General features: G+C 45.2%; 1 protein-coding gene across 2 annotated transcripts in view; it reads right to left on the reverse strand.

Annotated features, from left to right (window-relative positions):
* Positions 1–23,752, reverse strand: part of PHYKPL (5-phosphohydroxy-L-lysine phospho-lyase) — a 273,652-nt gene that overhangs the window by 126,732 nt on the left and 123,168 nt on the right. For both annotated transcript variants that reach the window (XM_069199277.1, XM_069199278.1), the window contains exons 9-10: positions 5,885–6,039; positions 2,758–2,847 (exon numbers count right to left, since the gene is read on the reverse strand). In XM_069199277.1, coding sequence (XP_069055378.1) covers positions 2,758–2,847; positions 5,885–6,039 — 245 coding nt within the window. The remainder of the gene's footprint in view (positions 1–2,757; positions 2,848–5,884; positions 6,040–23,752) is intronic.

Raw genomic sequence — 23,752 nt, forward strand, 5'->3', positions numbered from 1 at the left:
TTCTGGGAGATCAGAGAATGAATTCCAGCCCATGAAGGAACTGGCTTTGCTTCATCCTTCAGTACACACTGAATAAGCAATATGATAAATTCAGTTAAATCAGTTGTGCAGATGGCAGCATCAGGTAGAAAAAGATCCATGTCCTCAGCCACTTTGAAACTTTCTGGTAGACTGGGACGTGTTGATAGCTTGTAGTTATGTTGCACACGTTGGCAAGGCAGTTGGGTTATAAGTTTGCAGCTTTGTTTGTTTATGCCTACAGCTGACACAACTTGTTTTCCAGCAGCTACTTCATTGGTACAGTCTTGAAAAAGCACCATGGCAGTATCGTGTGTGCTGGATGTTCCAGACAAAGAAGAGCCGTCTTCACAATCAAAATTATGAAGCGCAGCAATTGTAAATCCTTTCCTGGTAAAGTGACTTGGAAGTGGTGTGTAAGATTTTACAGCATGAGCTGATAACAAGTTCCTGCTCCGTACCATGTCAATATAACTTCCTGATAAACCAATCCTATTCATTGAAGTGATTAGCTCTCTACTTTTGCACTTGTCATAGATCACGGGGACAGTCATCATGTGTAGCGGAGTTTTCTTTATGCTGTGATGTAATTCATAAAACATGATTCAGAAAAGATAATACATTTGCACAGCATAAGCCTGTCGGTTCATGGGATTGTCTTCCACTTCTTCGCTTATATCTTCAAAGCCATCATCAATGTTGTCGGCTTCTGTTCCATACTCAAGAACTTTAGTTTGTAACCGTTTTGCTTTACTGATCTCAAATATTGTTGTAAAAATTTTAAGAAAACATGAGGAATCCTTTTTAATTCCCATGATTTGCGGAGCTCTGGGGCTTCACAAAATTCATCATTAAATCCAAAATCTAAATCTTTTAGGACGTTTCTTAAAATGGTTCTTGCTGATTTTACTTCATCCTCTGATCTTATTTTGGCAGCAGGAACTTCAGGAGTCAAGTCAGCTGATAACACCAGAAGTGCTCATTCCTTTAGTTAGAATGGCAAAAGCATATTATGTCATTGTACATTCTCACCAGAAAAAACTTGATTTCATTCTTACGGATCAATACAGTTTTATCAATGTTGACCATTATTTCTCTGATCTCTTTGAGTGTGAACCCACAGCCAGCACTCAAGAGTGACTTTAAACTTAATTTGCTTTTTCAAATAGTGCAAACTTAACTGAAGGCTGGCGGTTACGTTGCTGCTGGGAGTTCATTAAACATTCATATTTTCAAATGTACGCATGCATGCAGTTTGGGTGGGCATAACAATTTGCTGCATATACATTCACCCCACTGTTAAGATCAGCTACTCAGCTGAAACCTTCATCTTGGAAAAAACTAGCTGTAGATAAAACATGTTTGCCCTTTAAGACTCATATACTCTGTACTGTACTTTTGTCAGTCCCTTTGGCCCTTGTTCTGGCTAAACCACAGTTAACACATTAAAGATCCTCTGCTTGCTGATCAGTTGTTGAAGGTGGACGAGGGGTAGCAATCGATCTTCTAAGTGGATGGGTACTGGGTTTGGGTGTCGTCGCTTTCTCAGAAGACTCAGATTCTTCTTGTGATTCACTGGTTTCTGCTATTTTTTTACTATTTGTTCCAGCCTTTTTTCTTTGTATACTACTTGTAGCACTTGTTGTTACAATGATAAAATATTTGATCCTCTTAATCTATCAGTTTCAATCTTTTGTGAACTTCGTCTTGCCGTATTTCTGCATCTCAAACTCTCTTCTGTCCAGTTTCAGTTGATGTTAACTTTTCTTTCGGATTAGTTTGGCATATGACACATTTTTCTTTATTTATGGAGTCCTCCTTTTTACAGAGGTATATCAAGGGGCCTTAGGAGAATGAATACTTTAAACTGTAAATTGCTTATGGTGACTAAATCTGGTGAAGTTGGGACTAAAACTTGTATCTTCTTAATTCAACGCTAACACAGATTACATTTAAGAAAAGCAAAGCAAATTGATGCCAGAAAGGCTACTTGCATAACTCATTTAAGTGTGTGCTGCACTTCCCAATTTCTTGAAATTTAAGCATAAGCCATGATTTTCGGTTCACGATCACATAGTTCTATGAATGCAATGACAAACAATAACAAACTGGTGATGAATACTCTTGTATTCTGCTCTTGTCCATGTTCAAGAGTAGCAATGAAAGCATATATTAATTTAAATACTGGGTTACCACAACACTGCCAAAACTTTCTTGACTTATTATAAAATATTTTGTCCTTGTTCTTGTAGATCATGCAAGTATGAATAGAATCATGCAAGCTGTTGAGACGAGAGCATTTTCACATGACCAAATAAATTCCAACAATATCCCATCACTTTCAAGCTCTTAGCCCTCGTCATCCCACATGTTCATCCTGCTTCTCATCCCCTATGTTCCTCTATCAATCTCCCATCATTTTTTGCTCTGTGTTCAGAACGTACTATCTTCCTAGTAACTCCTTTTCTGTTGGTAAACAACCTTTTTATGCCCATCCCTACTTCTTCGTAAGAATCCCACTCCAGTCCACTCATACTTTGCATGGCTTGTAAATGAGTATGTTTTGCCTTGTTTGTCATCCTCTCTTCTAGTTTAACCTTTTAATTTTGTTGCAATTTAAATCCATACCTTTACGAGTTTTAATGTCTTGCCAGTAACCCGCTTTTGAGTGCTTTGTTAAAAATATTCCCTTTTCTCAAAAGACACTACCTATATTTATCAAGAAAAAGGCTAAATAACCTGTATATCACATATTCAGCTTCTTCTGTAGCTGGTGTTCTCGTCTCTGCATCGTTTATCAAATCCACACCAATGAATAATCCAACACCCCTGTAAATGAAACACTTTGCATCAAACAAGACTCAGAAAAAAATTAAGTACTTTTAAATGTTAATCATGTTTACTTAAATGATTTAATTTTATATATGTTACTGTAAAAGCATTTTTACCCAAAGAGTTGGACAAATTGAATAGGATATTAAGCAGTGCAGAAACATAAACAAGAAATTGGCATGACTATATATATAAATGCCAAACAAGCTCTTTCAATTGCTTCCCAAATATTGCCAAAGCTGTGAAAGATGTTCAGAAGGCAGGACAGGATGCTGGAGGGTGAATGAGCAAAACCTCGATACAGCACTTCGTTGCCAGGGACAGAAAAGAAGCAAGATATGAGCATAAAGGAGGCTGCAATTACACTGGAGCTAGTGATAGGATTACAGATCAGAGAGGTGGAGGGTAAGAAGAAAGCATTTAAGTTCGAAAACTATATTTATAAAGTGGAATTAGATAGGACAGGAATTAAGACACCAGCTATCTTGGTGAAAATCTGGAAATATGTCTATAAGGGGAAGACTGCGGTATAAAAGAAAGTAGGATGATTGCTGGGACAGAGTTAGACCAGAGATAAAGTAAGTATTAAGATATGATCATAATGAGAGGAGTCCTTTGTTTATAATACCACAAACTGAGACAGCATAAGGTTTGGGTGTCCAAGTCTAACAGTACAGAAGATAATTTTCAGGTCTGGCTAAATTACAAATTTATATTTCTGCTAGCCCCATATTCTTCAAAGAATTAGTGATAAAAAACAGTTATAAATATTTTATATGGTGGCAGTTGCCACTGTGTAGTTATAGTTCGAACACAGTTTCCATAAGAAGAACATTTATTGCTAGCTAATATCTTTGCTGCTGTTTGATGAATCTGCATGAACCTTTTGGAAAAAAAACTTCTGCTCCTTCATGGAAAGTTTAATTCTGATCCGTCAAGGGGAGAGGGGGTAGGGGACCGGTGGGTGGATTGGGGGTGGGGGTGGGCCGGGGGTTTGTCCTATAACATTAATTGTAATGTTAATTTCCATTGGAAAACTTTGCTGTTGGTTCAGCTGTTTTTGGGAAATTAGCTTTTAAAGAGGTGATCACGATGGGCATGAAGAGGTTAAAGGGTTAGGTATGTCTGGTTGATTGATCCTGTAGGAGTCCTGCACCACGCACTGCTTATGATCCCATATCACATCACTCATGACCCGTTTAATAACAACAATGATGACATCACCCCAAGTTACATAACTGATTACACCATCCGGTCCTTGTGAGAGCAACCTATAGAGTTTGCGGACTTTAATTCAACACGTTACAACAGTGGCCAATTTTGTACCATCAATCAAGTCGTAATAGACATAACCTTTGACCACATTTTGGATAAATATATATCTGTCAAGTCACCCACATCCGGTGGATACCACTCTCTTAACTGGTGTTCATCCACCAAAACAAACAAAATGCCTCCATAGACTTTATTGGGGTCACCCCCTTTATAAAGCGTGAACGCCCTCCCCAAAAAAAAAAGAGTCTGCGCTCTACTCACCTTAACAGGATTAGCCTCTTAAATATTTCACATAGGCTATCAGGCCCTATGAACAACTCACCCTACTTTGGTATGAATACACCACACACATTCCTGAGATGGGCACAATGGCATATAACCTTAGAGTGATTATTACAAGGCCAGTGTAAGGTAAACCACTTCTAAGTGAGACACCCTTATATTCTAAAATATTCAACGATCAGCAATGCCGCAAAATCTTCAGTGCAGTTTTGGAAATAAATACCAACACATTATAAATGTCCCTGCTACACAGAATTTGCCTATAGCACTGTATTACACATATTTAACATACCCAAAAATCCACTGGTGAGTCATTTATTGTCAACAGAATCTTTGGCCTTCCTTACAGATTTTTTACAACAGGCTTTTGCTTTAAGCTATAACCTACTTTGAAACATACCTCTACAACCCACATCAGGCGCACTCAGCCTTTACCGCATTCAACATGGAGTCCTACTTGCACCCCTCTCTTTACTGATAAGTAAGTACTGCACCATATAACTTTCAATAAGCACAACCACACATGCCTCCAAGGCCTACGCTATTTCCATGTTATACACTCACACGTGTACACTCAGTAATTCAAAGCTGTATATGGCTATACATGTTTATATAGCTGCATACAGAGACTTTCGATCAGCACTCTTTATCCATTTGTCTTCTCAAGTGTTGTTCATATTTAGCTTCCTCTCACCACAGTATGTAGCACGGGACAATGGCTTAGCCCACTTCAACCATTGGCTTTCTTCAGTGTAAATGACACCATATTGCTTGTATACAAATCTGCATAAAAAGTAGTCCACTTGAGTGCCAAGTCTGGTGGGCCAGTCTCTACTTAAATTTAATCTTTTCTTTCAAGTCTATGATTCTTTATTTTGGGGCTATCCTCCCTTATTTTTGCCAAATATATGCGTGATGTCTTTCAACTAAATCACTGTTTACTTTTTATTCCTCTTAAACTTTTAATGTGCATTTCCCTTTGCGAAAAACTGAAAACACAGTTTTGCCAAAGACAGGCCTTCTCCCACATATTTTGTTTTACTCCTAATGTTGGCAAACACCTTGAAAACAAATTCACCATCTGTGTGCGAGTATTTGTCATTTTTCCTGTACAGTTAGTTGTGTAGTACATATTTACTTACACAAACGCTACATCCAATTTCACACCCTTGTATAAAATGTTTGCTCGAGGCAATCTTTGTGAGAGAATGTTATGCAGTCAACATGAGGAAAATACACAAGATACTGGTATCTCAATAACTGAGATAAGCAGAAGATTACACTTGGGTAATAATGTTTATACAAAGTATTATTTCTGTGTATAAATCCAGATGGCGTAAATTTGTGATGAACATGCAATGAAACATCTAATGTTTCAAAAGCCACAACAGGCCTGCAATTTTATTGTATAGCTCAATTTATTTACACCCAAATTAACAGTGTAACACACATTGTAGGATGGAATTCCATTAAATACCTGACATCTCCAATGACTGGATGCTTATTTTTCTGTTCATTTAGTAACTCCATCAGGAATTTCCCGACCTGTGTAGCATGCTCTCTAAGATTCTCCTTCTCAATGACGTCTAAAACAGCTAAACCAACTGCACAGGAAACTGGATTGCCACCGAACTAGGCAATAAAGAAGAGATACACCAATTATTGTATGACTATAACCAACTTGCATGATTTTAGCATGAATTTATATCCAATTGAATACTTTGTATGGTGCATTAGCACAAACACTATATGGCACATTGCTCACGGCTAGAGTGTAGCTTTGCATTAGTACAAACAAGTATACCAAAATATATCATGCAAAATGTGTTACACACTCAGTTTATCCTTTTGCTGATATTTACTATGCCATTTTCACTATTAAAAATAGACTTTGAACAGAGAAGAATTGGAATTCTTCACTTGGATTTCTGAGAATAAAAGACAGATTTAGGATCCACCTCCTGAAAGCGATTCCCATGAGAGCATGATGCAAAATCCTGCTTTGCACAAGAATGCATGTTTGAAAATATAGAACATATATACATTGGAAACGTCCAAGGTCCTCTATCATATGTCCTAACATCAGTCTGAGGAAGAGGAAAGTTATTTGGCTGTAATAAAGGTTCTAGAATGTGGGCGGGGCATGTAGATTGTTATTCTCGCGCACAAAGGGATGATGCCTTTACAAGGTGTTTCTAGTCTGCTGACACTGTAAGTAGTAGTGAGCATTTTATTTAACGTAAAGAGTGAATTCTGACCAGCACTATCAAAGAATTAACTCTTTAAGCTCCAGAGATATTTCAGATTACACAGCACCACTGAAAATCTGGAAACAATCAGGTAAAACTGTAGTCTTCACAGAACGGGTGGACAAGTAATTAAGGAGTTGCCACTGAAAGTTTGATAATGCAAGTGGTACAAAGTAGGGCCATTATTGCAGCATTAGTATTCGTTGAATGAGCCCTGATATGAAATAGGTAATGGCAAACAGAATCTTGCGATAACGTTCTGTTTCACTGTACTAAAACAAAAGTAGTCACTGGTATGTCCTTTCGAAAACAAGTTATGGCACAAAAAGTACTGAAATAAAATAACATAGATCATTTGTGTTGGAAATGGCCCTTTTTGCAGGGCTATCCCCAAACTTTTTGCCTTCTTCCTCCTATTTTTCAAGGTTTGTTTTTGCTGGTTTATTGTATCTGCGCACTTTACCACTGCTAATCAGTGCTAAAGTGCAAGTGCTCCCTATAGAAATTGTCCTGTTGATTGGTTTATCCATGATTGGCATATTTGAATTACTGGTAAGTCCCTAGTAAAGTGCTCTAGAGGTGTCCAGGGCCTGTAAATCAAATGCATGCTACTAGTGGGCCTGCAGCACTGGTTGTGCCACCCACATTAGTAGCCCTGTAAATATGGCTCAGACCTGCCACTGCAGTGTGTGTGTGCAGTTTTAAACTGCCAATTCGACTTGGCAAGTGTACCCACTACATGTAAGGCACCCCTAAGTTAGGCCCTAGATAGCCCCAGGTGCAGGGTGCAGTGTATGTTTAAGGTAGGACATATGCTAGTGTGTTTTATATGTCCTAACAGTGAAATACTGCCAAATTCGGTTTTCACTGTGCAAGGCCTATCTCTCTCATAGATTAACATGGGGGCTGCCTTTAAATATCCTTAAAGCGCAGATTCCCTTAGAGAGTAGATAAAAATGTGGAGTTTAGGGTCTATGAACTCACAATTTAAAAATACATCTTTTAGTGAAGTTGGTTTTTAAATTGTCTGTTTGAAAATGCCACTTTTAGAAAGTAGGCATTTTCTTGCTTATACCATTCTGTGACTCTGCCTGTTTGTGGATTGTCTGTCTGGGTCAGTTTGACAGTTGGGCTGTTCACATCTCTCCTCTCGACAGTGACACAAAGGGGGCTGGGTGTAGCCTGCATATCTTGATTAGCCATCTGTGCTGGAGGGGAGGAGAGGAGTGGTCACTCACACCTGAAAGGACTGTGGCTGCCCTCACACAATGCTGTCTCCGACCCCCTGGTGAGTGTCTGGGGCCTGGCCTGGGCAAGGAAGTATCTTGCAAACACTTGAGACTTTGCTTTGAAGTTTGCAAACTTCAAAGGCAGAACTGGGTATAAGAAGAAGACCCAAAACCCCAGACTTTTAGAATCTTTCTGGAATCAAGAGGAACCTCTGCCCAGGAGAAGAGCTGAAGAGCTGAAGGAGGAGTACTGTTTCTTTGCTGTGTTGCTTTGCTGGACAGGTCTGCAGTTGCTGCTTCTGCCTGAAAAGAGTGCAAAGGTGAACTTTGCTGTGTGTCCTGCTTGAGAAAATTCTCCAAGGGCTTATAGTAGAGCTTGCCTCCTGTTGGAAGTCTCAGGGACACCAAAGACTTCAGTTTCCTCGACCTGCAGCACTGGGAACTGTGTGTTTTGTGCTGTTCAAGAGGAGAAACCATTGCGATGCCGCCAACGACGCCGCTGGCCTGCACTGTGACCTACCGACGCCACACAGAGTCGCATTGCCCCGCTTGGCACCGCGACCCTGGTCTCCTCGACGCCGTCATCGGACGACCTCACCAAGCCGCTGCTCGCACCGCAACCTGTGGGCCCCACACTCTGGCATCGCCTGCTCACACTGCAGCCTGGGCATCCCCGACACCGCCGCTCCTGCTGACACCGGCGCCGCTGCCTGCACCGTGGCTTGTGGACACTGCTCGTGAGTTACACAAAGCACCGTCCCAACCCGCACCGCAGCCCCGGTCCCCGACACCAGCACCATCGACTCCTGTGTCGTCACCAGGCATCCTGCCTGCATCGTGGCCTGTGGACACTGCTCGTGAAGGTCACGAAGCACCGTCCGGTCCCGCACCGCTGGCTACCGTCGACAGCGCTTCAGCAACGCCGTTGCAGCTGCCTGCATCGTGACCTGTGGACACCGCACGTCGCACCGCCCCGCTTCACACCGCAGCCCTGGTCTCACCGACGCCACTGGACACCGTCACTGAGCCACTGCCTGCACCGTGACCTGTGGACACTGCACGTTGCATCGTACCGCTTCGCACCGCAGCCTGGAGTTCGATCTGCAACGCGTGTGACCTCAAGGGCCTGACGACTCTTGCACCGACTCCGGAACCGACACCGCGACGTCAGTGACGCCGCTCTCCGGAGCTCACCGCGAGGATCACGACACCCTGCAAATCCAAGGTACTGTTTGCGGGTCTTCCCGACACCGTAGCTGGCCAGCAAAGCTGCGGCTGTCCTGAACCGTTGCTTTTGTTGATCACGACGCTGTGATAGCCCCAGGTGGAGCTATCAACTTCAAGGGACTGTAGTCTTGAGTAAATCTTGCAGAATGCATATTTTTCTTACTGTATGTTGGATTTTTTATCATATATTGGTCTTGTTTTATATAGATAAATATTGGCTATTTTTCTAAAACTGGTGTGGTGTCCTTTTGTAGTGTTTTCACTTATTACTGTGTGTTATGTGCAAATGTTTTACACATTGCTTCTGAGATAAGCCTGACTGGTCGTGCCAAGCTACCAAGGGGGTGAGCAGGGGTTATGTGAGCGGGTATCTCCCTTATCCTGACTAGAGTGAGGGTCCCTATTTGGACAGGGTGCAAACCGACTGCCAAGTAGAGACCCCATTTCTAACACTTTGCAACAGATTACAGTTCAAATGTTTTCCAAATGTTAAGACTGAAATAAAATGCCCTTTCTGAAATGGTCAGCAGAGGATGGACTGAGGGGGCAGAGCTAAGAGCTGACTATAATGGCAGATCTCCCTGAGGCTTAGCCATAGAACCATCTGCCTCTGCCGCACTACTCTATACGGGCGCCGTCAACTGCCACCACTCCCGCAACTGAGGTAGCACATGATGTCCTGCGCCAGCTGGGATGGGAGTTCCAGCTGTTCGGTGGCCATGAAGAAGACTGAGTTGTCACCCACCCTTCTTGAATGGGGCCTGTGTACAACAAAGCACTCTACTTTGGCGACTGACCTGCCAAACCGCAGTGGAACTGTGCCGTCCTTACCTCCAAAGACCAACAGAGGTGCCTTCTCTCCCACTGTGCCCCTCCTCTGCACCAGTAGAGTCCCCCAAGGTACCGAGCCAGTGCCTGGGAAATGGGTTCAGTGCTGTTGAGGCCTCTTGGGGATTTGTGCTGAACTGAGTACTCTCTAGGAGGACCCTCTGATTTACAGCCCAGGATCATGACCCAATGGGGCCCCAACCCATCTTGGCTCTCGAAGTGCTCTGCCTGGTGTTGTGGCCTACTATTCCCTGAGGTGAGGTGGTTGCTGGGGCCCTGTCGACACTGAGGAGCCTCAGTTAATTTTTCTGCGTGGTGGCCTGGTAACTGCGGCCCGTTTACCACCTGATCAACGGTTGGGCTTTGTGAGATGTTGTTCATGGGGCTGAGACCAGCACTGCCAGAACATTAAGAACTGTGCATTTTGTGTTCTTGAACGGGGACTGCCAGACCACTAGAAACTGTGCCTTTCTTAAACACCCTCTTCTAAAAGTCTGGGCCCAAATGGGGTTCCTTTGTGGTTCCTGCTAGTTACACTCTACATCAAACCCCCTTGAATGACACCCTGTTCTCTGTCTATGATGCCCTGGATTTCAAGTGGCATTCGGAGTGAGTCAGCACTGCAGCCATCTACCCTACTCATCTCTTGTTCTTATGACCACCACCTCTGTAGGGAAGATAGCTGATGCCAGACGCTGCTGGGGAGACTCTCACATTGAGTCGGAGGTGTCCGACCGGCCTATTGTTACCTATTCCAGTTGAAGGGCTGTAGGGGTTCTGGGGCTTTAGTCCGCAGATTGGTGCTGATTCAGGACTATGCAGCATCATAGCTTGGTGCTGCATGTTGTAGACCTCGCCTCCCTTTATGGTCACTCTTTATTTAGCATGTGTTGTGTGTTAGGCAGAATCTCGGGAGACTATTGCGGGTGGAATGTTGTGGGGTGGATATTCTGAGAGGGAATGTTGGTGAGGGAGGACGAAACAGAATGGTTGGTGTGGAGTGAGCAGTTGGCAGGACGTGCAAGACTGCTCCTTATATGTTCCAATACACATATAGCTTTTTTTACCAAGAAGTACGAGCACTTACTTGTCACAGCATCCTCTTCAGCTCCTGGTGGTAGTGACTTTCTTAGTAATGAGCTGTGAGTACCACATGTTCACAACAGGGATTGCGGACTGGACCCAGTGTATCACATTATGGCCCTCATTCTGACCCTGGCGGTTCTCTACCGCCAGGGCCAACGGGGGCGGGAGCACCGCCGACAGGCCGGCGGTGCTCCCTTGGTCATTCTGACCGCGGCGCTTTGGCCGCGGTCAGAACGGGAAAACCGGCGGTCTCCCGCTGGTTTTCCACTGCCCCTTAGAATCCTCCAAGGCGGCGCAGCTCGCTGCGCCGCCGAGGGGATTCTGACCCCCCCTACCGCCATCCTGTTCATGGCGGGAAAGCCGCCATGAACAGGATGGCGGTAGGGGGGGTCGCGGGGCCGCATGGGCACGGCAGGGGCCCCCTAACAGGGCCCAACTAGGCTTTTCAGTGTCTGCGATGCAGACACTGAAAAGCGCGACGGGTGCTGCTGCACCCGTCGCACGCCTTCCACTCCGCCGGCTCGATTCCGAGCCGGCTTCCTTGTGGAAGGCGCTTTCCCGCTGGGCCGGCGGGCGATCTGAATCAGATCGCCCGCCGGCCCAGTGGGAAAGTCAGAACACCCCTCGCGGTCTATTGACCGCGGGGCGGTATTCAGGCGGCTTCCGACGGGCGGGCGGCAACCGCCGCCCGCCTAGGTCGGAATGACCACCTATGTCCCATATGTCAGCAGGCCATCAACCGCTCTTTTTAGAAGTAGTCAGTCGCCCCAAGATCTGCCCAGTACCACCTTCTCCCACTCCGCCCCCCTCAGACATGGACACACTGCTCAGGGAAATCACAGCCATGGGCATGACCTTGACAGCCATGGACTCCAAAATGACAGCTTTCACCATATATGAAATGAAATCTCTGAAACAAGACGTATGGTCATTGGCTATCTGCAACATAAGATTACTGACACAGAGGCCAAGACAGATTATGGCTTAAAAACTTTGGGTATATGTGGTGAGCTGAGAAAGCGGAGAGTGGGGACATGGCCTCTTTCCTGCCTGGTCTTCTTACGAAACTCCGTAATCTTCATCTCTCTGAACCACTGGAGTTCCAAAAAACCCATCTAATTTGGGATTGGGTCTCTAGGCCTCGATCCTCCGCATACCATTTTATTGCTTGCATCCTATGTCACAAACAAGTCAGAGCCATTCTTTAAGTGGCACAGAAATCCAAAGGCCCAATGTTATTTAAGGGCTGTTGTATCTCCTTCTTCACTGATTATTCCATGGACACAAGCATCAAGCACAGAAGTGTCTTCCACTACGTCGACTTGGTAGTCTCCAATATGGCCTTCTGGACCCAGCACCCATGTTGTTTACAATGGACAGCAAAGCTAAAGGCTTCTCTGACCTGGAAGGCCTGGAATCATTTTTGTACAAGTAGGAGGACTCTCCAATGGATACCCATACACTCCAGTACTCGTCTGACCCTCTTCTAAATGAAGGGCTCAAGGAACCTCTGCTGTCGCCGCCTCCTCATTCGCACTGGCAAAAGTCTTCATTGAGCCTCCATAAGGCATTGGACCGTGAGGGTCTTTAACAGGTGGTGGACTCTTCATAACGACAGGCACAGGGAAAAAGTTCTGGTATCGGCTACAATAGATGCACTGTCCAAAGAGCGAGCTGAGAGAAATTCTTGATCAAGACTTATGTATTTAGAGGCTGATGGATGGGTGCGCTGTGGGTCCGTGGCTGCTCAGGATGTTGTAAGGTCCCATTTTTAGGTTGAGCGTAAGTGTTCGACCTCTTGTATACTTTTATTATACTTCTTAAGGCTCAAAGTGATTTCATTTGTTGGTTGCAGTGTCCTTTAAAAGTTCTTGCTCGCAAGCGGTCAGTTCTGCCTTTTTCTCCCTCTTTTTTCAGTTTCAGAGCAGTGACCAACAACTGTATTATTCAACTTTGGTTTCTTTATCTGTTGCTGTGACAGACTACATTTGTTATTTCTTTGTTGCTCTCTTTTCACTGTGGGTGTATTAAGCTGGTAGCTTCCTACGTTTTATTGCAGCATTACGTTCCTTCCACCTCCTCCAATGTCGCCGATATTTGTTTTGGCTTTATTCCAGTGCTGTCCTTGCTTACCTCTGGCTCCTGGAACATTTGTTCCACCATTAAATCTTTAATAAAAGGTAGCTTCTAGGCTTCGTTTAAAAAAAAAAAAATTCTACTGCCCAGCGTCTGTTGATTAATGTTCTTTCAGTACAGCCCAGCGCATGTGTTGATGTAATTTTAAAATGTAGGCTTATTTTTTCAAGAGAAATTCTTTGGTGGCTAACCATGTTAATTCCTTTGTAGGTGTTTATGTAACATTAAAATAAGCTTATTTTACAAAAGAAACACCCGGTGCATAAACACTTAGCTCACTGCTCATGAAATATGCCCTTTCTCGTAGAATGTGGCTAAACCTAGAAGCAATGATGTTAAACTTGCAAAGCCTCGCATCTGGAGTCTCTCTCTCTCTCCAGAGCCCCTCCCTGCCAGCCCTCACGAGATCCGCACATAGGGCATTGCTTATCTCCTTTTTTGGGGCCATACATCTTCTCAGGCTGCTCTGCTACTGTTAACTTCATTAGAACTTCATTGAAATGTGAGGCAAGAACGTTTGCAAGACTTTTCATTCTGTTTACATAATAAGAAAATACTTTTCCAGCGTTATTTTTCAATTTCTATTCAGACGTTTACACAACTCAAGGTAATACAGTCATCTTATTTTTTCTCTTCAAGGGCTTGTGATTTCTGTCAGTAGCCTCCAGTGACCATCAAAACATGGCAGGAAAATATGAAATTATGAGGCAGGGTTGACAAATGTATGTGGCAAGAAATGTCCAGTTCTGGATGTACAATGCTAATAGCTGTAACTCAAGAAAATGCAAGACCTATTGAATTGTAAACGCGTATCATCTCATGCTTGCAGTACTAGCTGGTTATGCTTTTCTTTACGTTCTCCTTTTTTTAGCCTCTTGGCTTCACTTTAGATTTGTTGCTTTACATGCTAAAGGTGGGATGCAGGGGGTCACCAGCAGGACTTAAAATGTTGTGGCACATTAGGACCTCCCCAGTACACTGGTTCTCTTATGGCTGAGTTGGTACTGGTTGAGTATGCTCTATTGCCATTGTTCTCCCATGCTTTGCCTTGCATGGATCATAACTGCAATGTGGACAAGCATGGTGTGACAGCTGTGAAGCCCCATTCAGGTCTTTGGGGTCAGGTATCCCCCTTTTGTGATTGGACGGTGGTGCCAGTTAATTGGTGCTTTGGACGATGTGGGAGTTAGCTTGCAACTCAATGTTCTTTAGCTTCTTCGCCTCTCCCTCCTTGATCTTCCCTTCCCTCTAGGGCCTGTCGCTCCTGAGTGAGTGACGTACCTAACTTTGCAGTACATATATGGTAGACTAGGGAGATCCCCTTCCTCTTGAGAACAGTTAGTTGTCCCTCACTGTACCTCCTTCTTTTCTCTTCCCTGGTACACGAGGAATGGTTCTACCTACAGCATTCACTTTAGAGCTTTCACTTACATATGTCCAAGCCACTGGCACTCTTGTCTTGGAATGTTAGCGGTCTGTCACATTTTGTGAAGTGAGAAAAGGTATTACACTATTTTAATGAGGAACATACATCTATTGCCCTACTTCAGTAAACACAATTTTCCCCAGCTGAGTCTTAAACTCAAACGGGACTGGGTGGGTACAGTTGTAAGCAGTAGCAAGCGGGTGTCAGCCATTGGAGACCTGACTACATCCCGTAGCTCCTCCATGAAATGTGAAGTTGCCATACTTATAGGACGGCACCTTCCCTGCAAAGTTCCTAAGACACAGTCGGATGATAAGGGAAGATAGGTCTTTGTTAAGCTATACTGTTGGCTCCGTCTATGCCCAGAACATGAACAAGGGTCACTTTTTGCCCTGTCCTTCCCAAGTTCTAGCGGCCTTTGGGCGCACTGCCCTGATTTTTGGAGGAGGATTGGAACCTGCCTCCTGACCCTGTATTCGATCGCACTGACTGTCACCATCACATAGATAGACCCCCTCTTGAATGATCTTTTGAAAAATCATGCACTTATGTGTGCTTGGCACTAGCTTCACCCACAAATCAGTATTAGGCCTTTTTCTCCTGTGCATATGGGATCCAATCTTGTATAAATTACTTTTTATTACAGAGCTCTATGATTTGGTGGGGTAAAATATTCTGGCTCAGGCCTTTCAGATCATAGCCCTGTATGACTGGATCTAGATGCGGGGTTGGTGCCCCCTCCTCAGATTCATTGGCAGATAAGAATATTTGCATGCAGATGCCCGAACAAAAAGACCAGTTCCACCTCTACATTAGATTGTATCTCACAGACAATGAGGGAGCTGTGGAGTTGCATAGGGTGCTGTGAGGTGCCTAGAAGGTGACAATAAGTGGTATTATTTTGCCAGACTACACTGCTGGGAATCGTAAGTCTTTGTCCAAAATCCGACATCTACAAAGGCATGTCAGCGATCATCATAAGTACCTCTTAAACCCCATCCTTGCGTCTCAATACACATTTACGACTGTGCCTGTAAACGTGCTTGATAAGCTACAACGGAGGAGATATGATCCTTGTGCGATACTGACACACACACTTGATATTGTTAAATGTTTTGCTTCCTTTTACTATTCTCTACACTTGAGTTTCGGGCCTCATTCGAACAAACTGACGCCTTGCTTGCTCCTTTACATCCTCCTACTTTCAATGATGAGAGATGATTATATATATAGTGGGAGATTTCACAGGAGAAAAAATTTGACAAGCCCACATCGGCCCTGCCTACTTGCAAATCACTGGGTGAGGACTGCTTTCCTGGTAAAAGCTACAAAACTGTCAAGCCTCTCTAGGTGCCGCCCTTGGCAAAGGCACTCTAGGAAGCTACTGTAGCCGGCTCCTTGAGGATCTTGTATAATAAGGCCACTTTCCCCCTTCTTAAAGAGAATAAAGACCTGCTGGATTGCGCCAGTTATTGAAGAAGCGCTGACTCGCGTGGTAAGGTAAATTATAAGTTATTTATTCAGGAAGCATAGCAAGTTCAAGATACACAGCCAGACCCCACAGTGCGATCCTCCAAATGATTCACAAAATCCCACCAACAGACAGAATCCTGTGAAAGATTCCATTCAGTACATCACTGCTACCACTATTCAAAATAAAACATATATACAACAGTGATTGTCCTTTTACACTGATTAAGATGGATCTGAAAATAATGGCAAAAATCCTTGCCAACCGCCTGCAGAAGCTATGTGCGTAATTCATCCACAAATCCCGTGTGAGCTTTATGCCAGGTCAATGCTAACAAAATCATTTCTGGACTTTGGTGCACCTGCTGTGGCACATGAGAAATGATATGGACCCTAAGTTGCCACTTTTGTTGAACGCCAAAAAGGCGTTTGACCAAGTTGAATGCCTTAACTCTTTCGGGTGACATGGGGCAGACTTTATCTCTAAAGTCAGTCTTCTTTATGGTGACGTAAAATCCCCAAGGTTAGACTCCATCTTATGTAGGCCTCAACTCCATCTAGACTAACGGAGGTCGCCAATTTCCCTCTCTCAAACAACAGAAGTCGCCATCTTTCACAATTTATGCAGAATCATTGTCATGTCTTCTATTACACACAGATGTTGCCTGAACTTACCTATCTAAGAAGTGTGAAAGTGTTAAGCCATTGAATTAATGGCGCAGATAAACCACCAATGCGACATCCATCCGGGTTAAGTATCTACTTTCCACCATGTCAAGGTTAATAGTAACACATACATACAGCCAAAACTGTGTAGTCTGAATTGAAATCCTTTTACCTTATATGTTCATAAAGAAATGTATAGGATGCATACCTTGATGCACATACTGGAAATGCCAATATCTGAGATGATTTAGTATATAAGGACGACCATTTGACCACTTATCAGGAGAGATCCTTCAACCAGATTATCGCCCGAGATTCTACTAAAGACTCTCTCACCTACTGCCACCACACTTCACATTTTGCAGATGATACATGTCGTCTGAAGCCTGAATCCCTGAGGAAGACAGCAGTGTGTGTTTGCCCTTTGCAGGGAACACTGGCTTCATGCCTACTTTGATGAAGGCAGCCTTTGCTGTCAACAAGGTATGCAGTACATCTCTACTCTAAGAAACTCAGGACTGCAAGTTGCTCTGCTTTCCATGCTCTCTCAGTGTAGCACATAGAACAGGCATTGAGGTGTTATGTTTTAGATGACATTTTAAAACATGCTAGAAACATTCATTTTATTCTCTTTATTTATAACGTGCCTCTTGCTGTTTTAATTATACTTTGCGTAGCTGTTTTAGATGTACTGGGAAACAAGTTGTTTCTGTAGTAATAAATAATATTATCTTAAAAACATTAATTCTTCTCTTCTTAGTACAGTGTGTGTGATACCTTGAATAACAAAATAAGAGTTGTTGCTGTTTCTACAGTGCCCCTTATCCCTCCATGGGATTATTAGTAACCCAAAAGTAACACTTCTATCTCAATTACACACTGAATAGTGTTTTGCATGGCTATAATAAACTATCTTTCACATTAAGCCCTGATGCATTGAACCACGTTCAGCCCTGTCACCCGTGGGTGAGAAAGCACACTTTGTAGAGTTACGCCAAAGCCACAACAAAAGCATCAATGGTCCCCATACGGCAGAAGTCAAATGTGGAGGCTTCCCGTCACGTTCTTTCTCAGTCCATCAGGCACTAGGAAGGGCTGCCCTCTCTCTTCCACCTCTTCATGTCCGCCCTTGAGTCTCTCTTTTGACTTCAAGTGAGCACCGGAGGAGGAGGGCATCTGGAGGGGTGATAGCGAAGTCAAGGGACTATTACACATTACAATTTAGCTTTTTCTATCACGTTTGCAAGTTTCTGCCTCAGCAGCGGTTATGGGTGGATATCATGGTCGGGAGGTGTGAAGGGCTAAGCCTCCCCCACCTGACATTGTAAAGCCAGGCATTCCATCTTCCATTTTACTCATTCCAGGTTGGCTTGGGTGGTATTTTACCAGTCCAAAGCTGTAATATTGTGCCTGGAGTGGTAAATGGCTTTTGTCATTTTACAGCTCGGCAAGGTTGACACTGTGTCAAACCTATGCTTAAAGACTTTGCTGAACAAATGGCAAAAGACTTTGTCACTATCTAGCTCGGCGTGGATAGCACTGTGCTGATCCAATGCTTAAAAACTTTGCTAGATAAACAGACATTTGATGTCAGCAAATCTAGAGTGTCTAGAGTGTCGCTGGTGTTGCAGGGTGCTCCTTACTAGAGCTGCTCTCCACCTAAACTTGGGAACTACCCAGAGTTCTCTATTCTTTTTTGCATAATTTCTACATCACTCTAACCCTGAAAGGGATTTGTTTTTGGCATTCCATCTTTTGCAACTTTCCTGCGCTTGATCCTCAGGAGGCACCTATGTGGGTTATCCTTAAATATCATATTTTGGGTAGTCCGGCCACAATCCTTCCAGTATACTTGTCTACCTTATGGTGAGGAATTTGATTATCCATGCAACCCTCTTGGTGTAGCGCTTTCATTCACTCTCGGGGTGTCTGTGGTATACTATTGGCCTTCACATTGCTAACAAACCAATCTATTGGGCATCCAGACTCAGAAAGGGAATCCAAGGTGTGGGCTACCTCTTGCAAAATGGTGCTTTAAAACCCTGACCATGGGAGCTATTGACAACTGATGCACTGTCTTAGGAGTGCCATTGGGCCTTTTCCTATCATTCTCTCTATATCACCTATTAACCACTGTCTGCAGCTTTGATGCTGCTGTAAGGTAATGGTGTAGGGACTCTTTGGGGTCCTAATCAAAGCTGTGCATTCCAACCCTTCGTCACAGCGACTAGACTTTATTGGCAGATGCTCCTCAGAAAATAATATTCCATGGAGGACATGCTTTTTGACCATGATAGGGTGCTGAGAAAATCTCAACATACGTTTCTTTATTTTTGAAATCCTATATGACTGGTACTGATTCCCATGCAAGTTGCACCAGAAACCGTGTTACTGCAGACCTGTGCTCGACTTGTGGACACCCTTGTGACTGCTACCATATTCTGTTGTCCTTGGGTCTCTACAGTCCTACTGGACGCCCTTAATGGCCAATCTGCACCATTACAGTTACGGGTCACTGATTTAATCTTGGCACTTAGCATTTCTACACAATATGACTGAAGACCCTAATATAGACTTGCATACTCATTGCTGGCTGGCTACGGATCTGGCAGTACTAAGTTGTGTATTCTCCAATAATTGTGCCAACCCACGATTCCCATAGACCAGGAATGGCTGTTTTAATCGCATAGGGTGATGCATCACGTACCTACTACCTATATCCTAAATGATAAGCTGGACGTCCATGAGGGTGTTTGGGGAGTGTTTGTCTTCTCCTCTGACTAGGTTACTTCACTGTTTTATAATGTCACTCTTTCACTCCTTTGTTATGTATTCCTTTGGCTACCCAACAGACCGCGGCAATGGTTTGGCTGCAGTTGTGCGGTTTTTCTGTCTCTTCTAGTAACCCATAGGGACCTCATTGTTGGTTCAGTTGAGCTGACCCATCTGGTACTTAGCGTAGATGTTCTACTTTTGTGATTCCTCAGCGAACTAGGGCAGGAGAGGCATTGTCATATAGCATGGATGGCTGTTCTGGTGTTGGGATGCCTATGTGGATGTGGGAGAGGGTGGTATTCTTTTCCCACTCCTGTCTCATTTTGTGCCACAAAACAAAATAGTATACACAGTTCCACTAGAAAAAGGGGGGGGGGGGAGATCCCTATATCTCATAGGGGAGGGGGAAAAAAAAGGAAAAAGAAGGTCCCTGGGAATCTAAATAATTCGGAACGAGCGCCCTCACTCACCAGTTGGTGACATGCTTCATCATTGGGCTATGCTCCTCGTCAGGCCGGCACTGCAATGCCTGACGGGCCCCGCGAGGAGGCTCTTTGCCGGAGATCTTTTGACAGTAAATGGTTGCCGGTCAGTATATATTATTATAGTGTAGGATTGGTATGAAAAAAAGGAAAAAAGAGTGCTGTTAAAAATTACTAGAGGTAAAACATAATTTATTTGGATATCTAACCTCTGTCATGATTAAAAACAAGAGTAAGGGGAGAGAACAAGGTTAGGTCTAGTCTCCCCCCAAAAAGGTGTCAATAACTACCACTAACCCTCTCAACTTGGAGTGTAGTGTGTGCACGTACAGGATCCCCTGTACTGCTACTAAATCAAGGTCAACATGTTTCTCGCTTTTTAGTCTACAAGATCTAGTGCGATTCTTCAGGACCATTAAACCTACCAAATCCTAGAACTGTCTCTGGCCTATATTAGGGAATATCATCTTTTACAGGAACCCTCATCGTATTAGTGGATGGGCCCCATCGGGTTAAGCACCGAGTTTGCGTGGTCCAATATGGTTTGAATCAGTGCCACGGATGGCAGCTACACCTGCCCCAACTCAATGCTCCCGGAAGCATGATATTCCCTACTATAGACCACAGACAATTCTAGGATTACGTAGGTTTATTGGATCAGGAGTTTGTATGTGATGCAGTTGTTGACTGGGAGCCAGTGTAGGTCTCTGAGGTGGGAGGAGATTCGGCTGTGTCGGGGGATGTCCAAGATAAGTATGGCTTCTGCATTCTGGACTCTTTGTAGCCTTGATTGAAGTTTGTTGGTGATGCTGGCATAGCATGCGTTGCCATAGTCCAGTTTGCTGGTGATGAGTGCGTGGGTGACTGTCTTCCTTGTGTCGGGGAATCCATTAGAAAATCTTCCGCAGGATACAGAGGCTGTGGAAGCTTGATGGAGAGACGGCGTTAACTTTGTGTGTGTGTGTGTGTGTGTGTGGGGGGGGGGGGGGCTGGGTCATCGATAGAGAGGAGTCCAGGATGATGCCCAGGTTGCGCGCATGGTCAGTTAGGGCAGGGGCGTTACCCAGAGCGGTGGGCCACCAGGAATCGTTCCAGGCAGAAGGGGTGGAGCCAATCACGAGGATCTCTGTCTTGTCAGAGTTGAACTTGAGGCTCCTGGCCTCCAACCAGGCAGCGGCTGCTCTCATCCAGTTGTGGAAATTCCCCTTGGCTTGTGCAGAGTCCTCAGACAGGTGAGGATCAGTTGGGTGTCATCGGCGTAGGAGACTATGTTTAGCTTGTGTTGTTTGGTGATCTTAGCAAGCGGGCCATGTAAACTCTGAAAAGCGACGGGCTGAGTGCAGATCCTTGGGGCACTCCGCAACAAGTGTCTTTAGGTTATGATGTGAACGGTAGTAGTCTGACCCTCTGTGTTCTTCCGGTGAGGAAGGACCTGATCCAGTTCAGGGCTCTGTCTCAGATGCCGGCCTTGTGCAGTCTTTCGCAGAGGGTGGAGTGGGAGACAGTGTCAAATGCAGCGGAGAGGTCGAAGAGGATGAGTGCGGAAGTGCCTCCACGGTCCAGTATGATGCGTATGTCTTCATGGCTGCTAAGAGTGCAGTTTCGGTGCTGTGGTTGCTTTTGAATCCAGACTGGGAAGGGTCTAGGATACTGAGTGTCCCGAGGAACTTGGTTAGTTGCTGGTTGACAGCTTTTTCCGTTACCTTGGCTGGGAAAGGGAGCAGAGATATGGGTCTGTAGTTCTTCAGCTCCCTAGGGTCAGCGGTAGGTTTCTTGAGTGGTGGGCTGATTTCGTCATGTTTCCAGTCTGAGGAGAATGTGGCGGTCTTGAATGATAGGTTGATGGTTCAGCAGAACTCTGGTGCTATGGAGGCGCTGGCCAAGTTGAGGATGTGATGAGGGCATGGATCCGAGGGTGCTCCTGAGTGGATGGAGTTCATCAGCCTTTGGGTGTCCTCTATGATGATGGGGGTCCCCTTTGGGTTTCCTCTATGGTGATGGGAGTCGAGGAGTTCAGTATCTGCTAGGGTGCTAGGACTGTGGTAGTGAGCGGTGCTGGCGGGCTTTGGTTCCTGAAGCCTTCGCAGATGTCCTGTTACGGTGCAAGAAGGTGGCAAGGTCGTTGCAGAGGTCTTGGGAGGGATGGAAGGTGTGTCTACCCCGGGGTTTGTGAATTCTTTGCCGATGGCGAAGAGCTCTTTGCTGCAGTGAGTGCTGGTGTTGAGGCATGTTCGAAAGGTGGCTTTTTTGGCAGCTTTGACGTTCTGGTGGTGCTGGGTGACTGCATTTTTGTAGGCTGTACGGTCTTCAATGGATTTGCTGAGCCTCCATTTACGTTCCAATCGTCTGCAAATGCACTTGTATTTCTGTAAGTCTGGCGTAAACCACTTTGGTGTTTTGCTCCGACGATCCCCTGCTGATTTCCTTGGGGGGGCTACACTGTCGGCGCAGTCTGAGAGTTAGCAGTGTAGGTTGCCTGCGGCTTCATTAGCGTCTGTTGCATCCGGTGGAAGAGTGTGGTTGAGAGCATTGGTGAGCTGTCCTTCTGTGACTTTGCCCCAGCATTTGCCGGGGGGAGTGGTGGCGTGCGGTGTTCTTTGTGTAGGTAAAGTGGATGCACGTGTGGTCGGTCCAAGGGTGTTCAGAGGTGTGGGAGATGGTGATGTTGTCTCCTGCTGAGAAGACAGGGGTCGAGAATGTGTCCGGCTCTGTGGGTGAGGACGTTGACGAGTTGTTTGAGGCCGAGGTTGTCCAGGAGGTTTGAGGTGTTGGGATCATCGAGGGTATCCAGGTAGAAATTGAGGTCGCCGAGTAAGGTGTAGTCAGAGGAGGTGAGGGTTTGTGGGTGGGGGGAGGCGAGGAGGTCGGCGATGTCTTCGCAGAAATGGGGTTGGGATCTGGGTGGCCTGTAGATGAGGATACCATGTAGGGAGGTGTTTGGGTTGGTCGGATCTGGAAGTGTAGGTGCTCGTGCGTTGACTGAGACTGCGACTCGATGGTGGTAGTCAGGCGGAGGTTGTTCTTGTAGATTATGGCAATGCCTCGTCCAGGTCGGTTGGCTCTCTCCTTGTGGATGATTTTGTAGTTGTACAGGATGGCCTGATTTCTAGGGGCAGCGGTGGGGGTGATGCAAGTCTCGGTGAAGAAGGTGACATCAGGGGCTGTTGAGGCCTGGAGGTCCCAGACTTCTACCGTGTGTTTGACCAGGGAGCATGTGTAGAGGATTATGCACTTGAGGTGGCTGTCCGAGCTTGGTGCGGGGTGGTCCTTGGAGGGTGCTGGAGCAGGTGCGGCAAGAAAAAGATCCATGGGTGTTCCTGGCATTGGCTTGGTGGCAGGCTGATGATCTTCCCGGGTTGAGGGTGCATAGAATGCTGGCGTCGAACCGGCAGACGAGGTGAGAACCAGGATCTGTAGCACAGGGCGCCGTCCAGGCGTGGACGGGCACAGAGGGACTTGCATTTGGTTTGCCAGCACGCGGCCATCATTAAAAAGTGGAGGGAGGTGGGGGGGATCTGGTCAGCTAGGATGGTGGCAAAAGCGTTTTGCAGGAGGGAAGGGTGTGGGGCCGCAGGGGCAGCAGCAGCGAGGTGAGAATGCGGGAAGAAGAAAAGGCAAGAGGAAAAAAAAGAAAAAGAGACAGAAAAATAAAAACAATGTAAAGACAGAAGAAATGCAGAAGTAAAAAGCAGGAGTAAAGAGAGACAGAAGGCCACCAGGGATGAGGCGCAGGTAGGAGCCTGCAGGTGGAGGAGGGCCTTGAACTGAGAG

The sequence above is a fragment of the Pleurodeles waltl genome, chromosome 7 (assembly GCF_031143425.1).
Source record: "Pleurodeles waltl isolate 20211129_DDA chromosome 7, aPleWal1.hap1.20221129, whole genome shotgun sequence".
NCBI lineage: Eukaryota > Metazoa > Chordata > Amphibia > Caudata > Salamandridae > Pleurodeles > Pleurodeles waltl.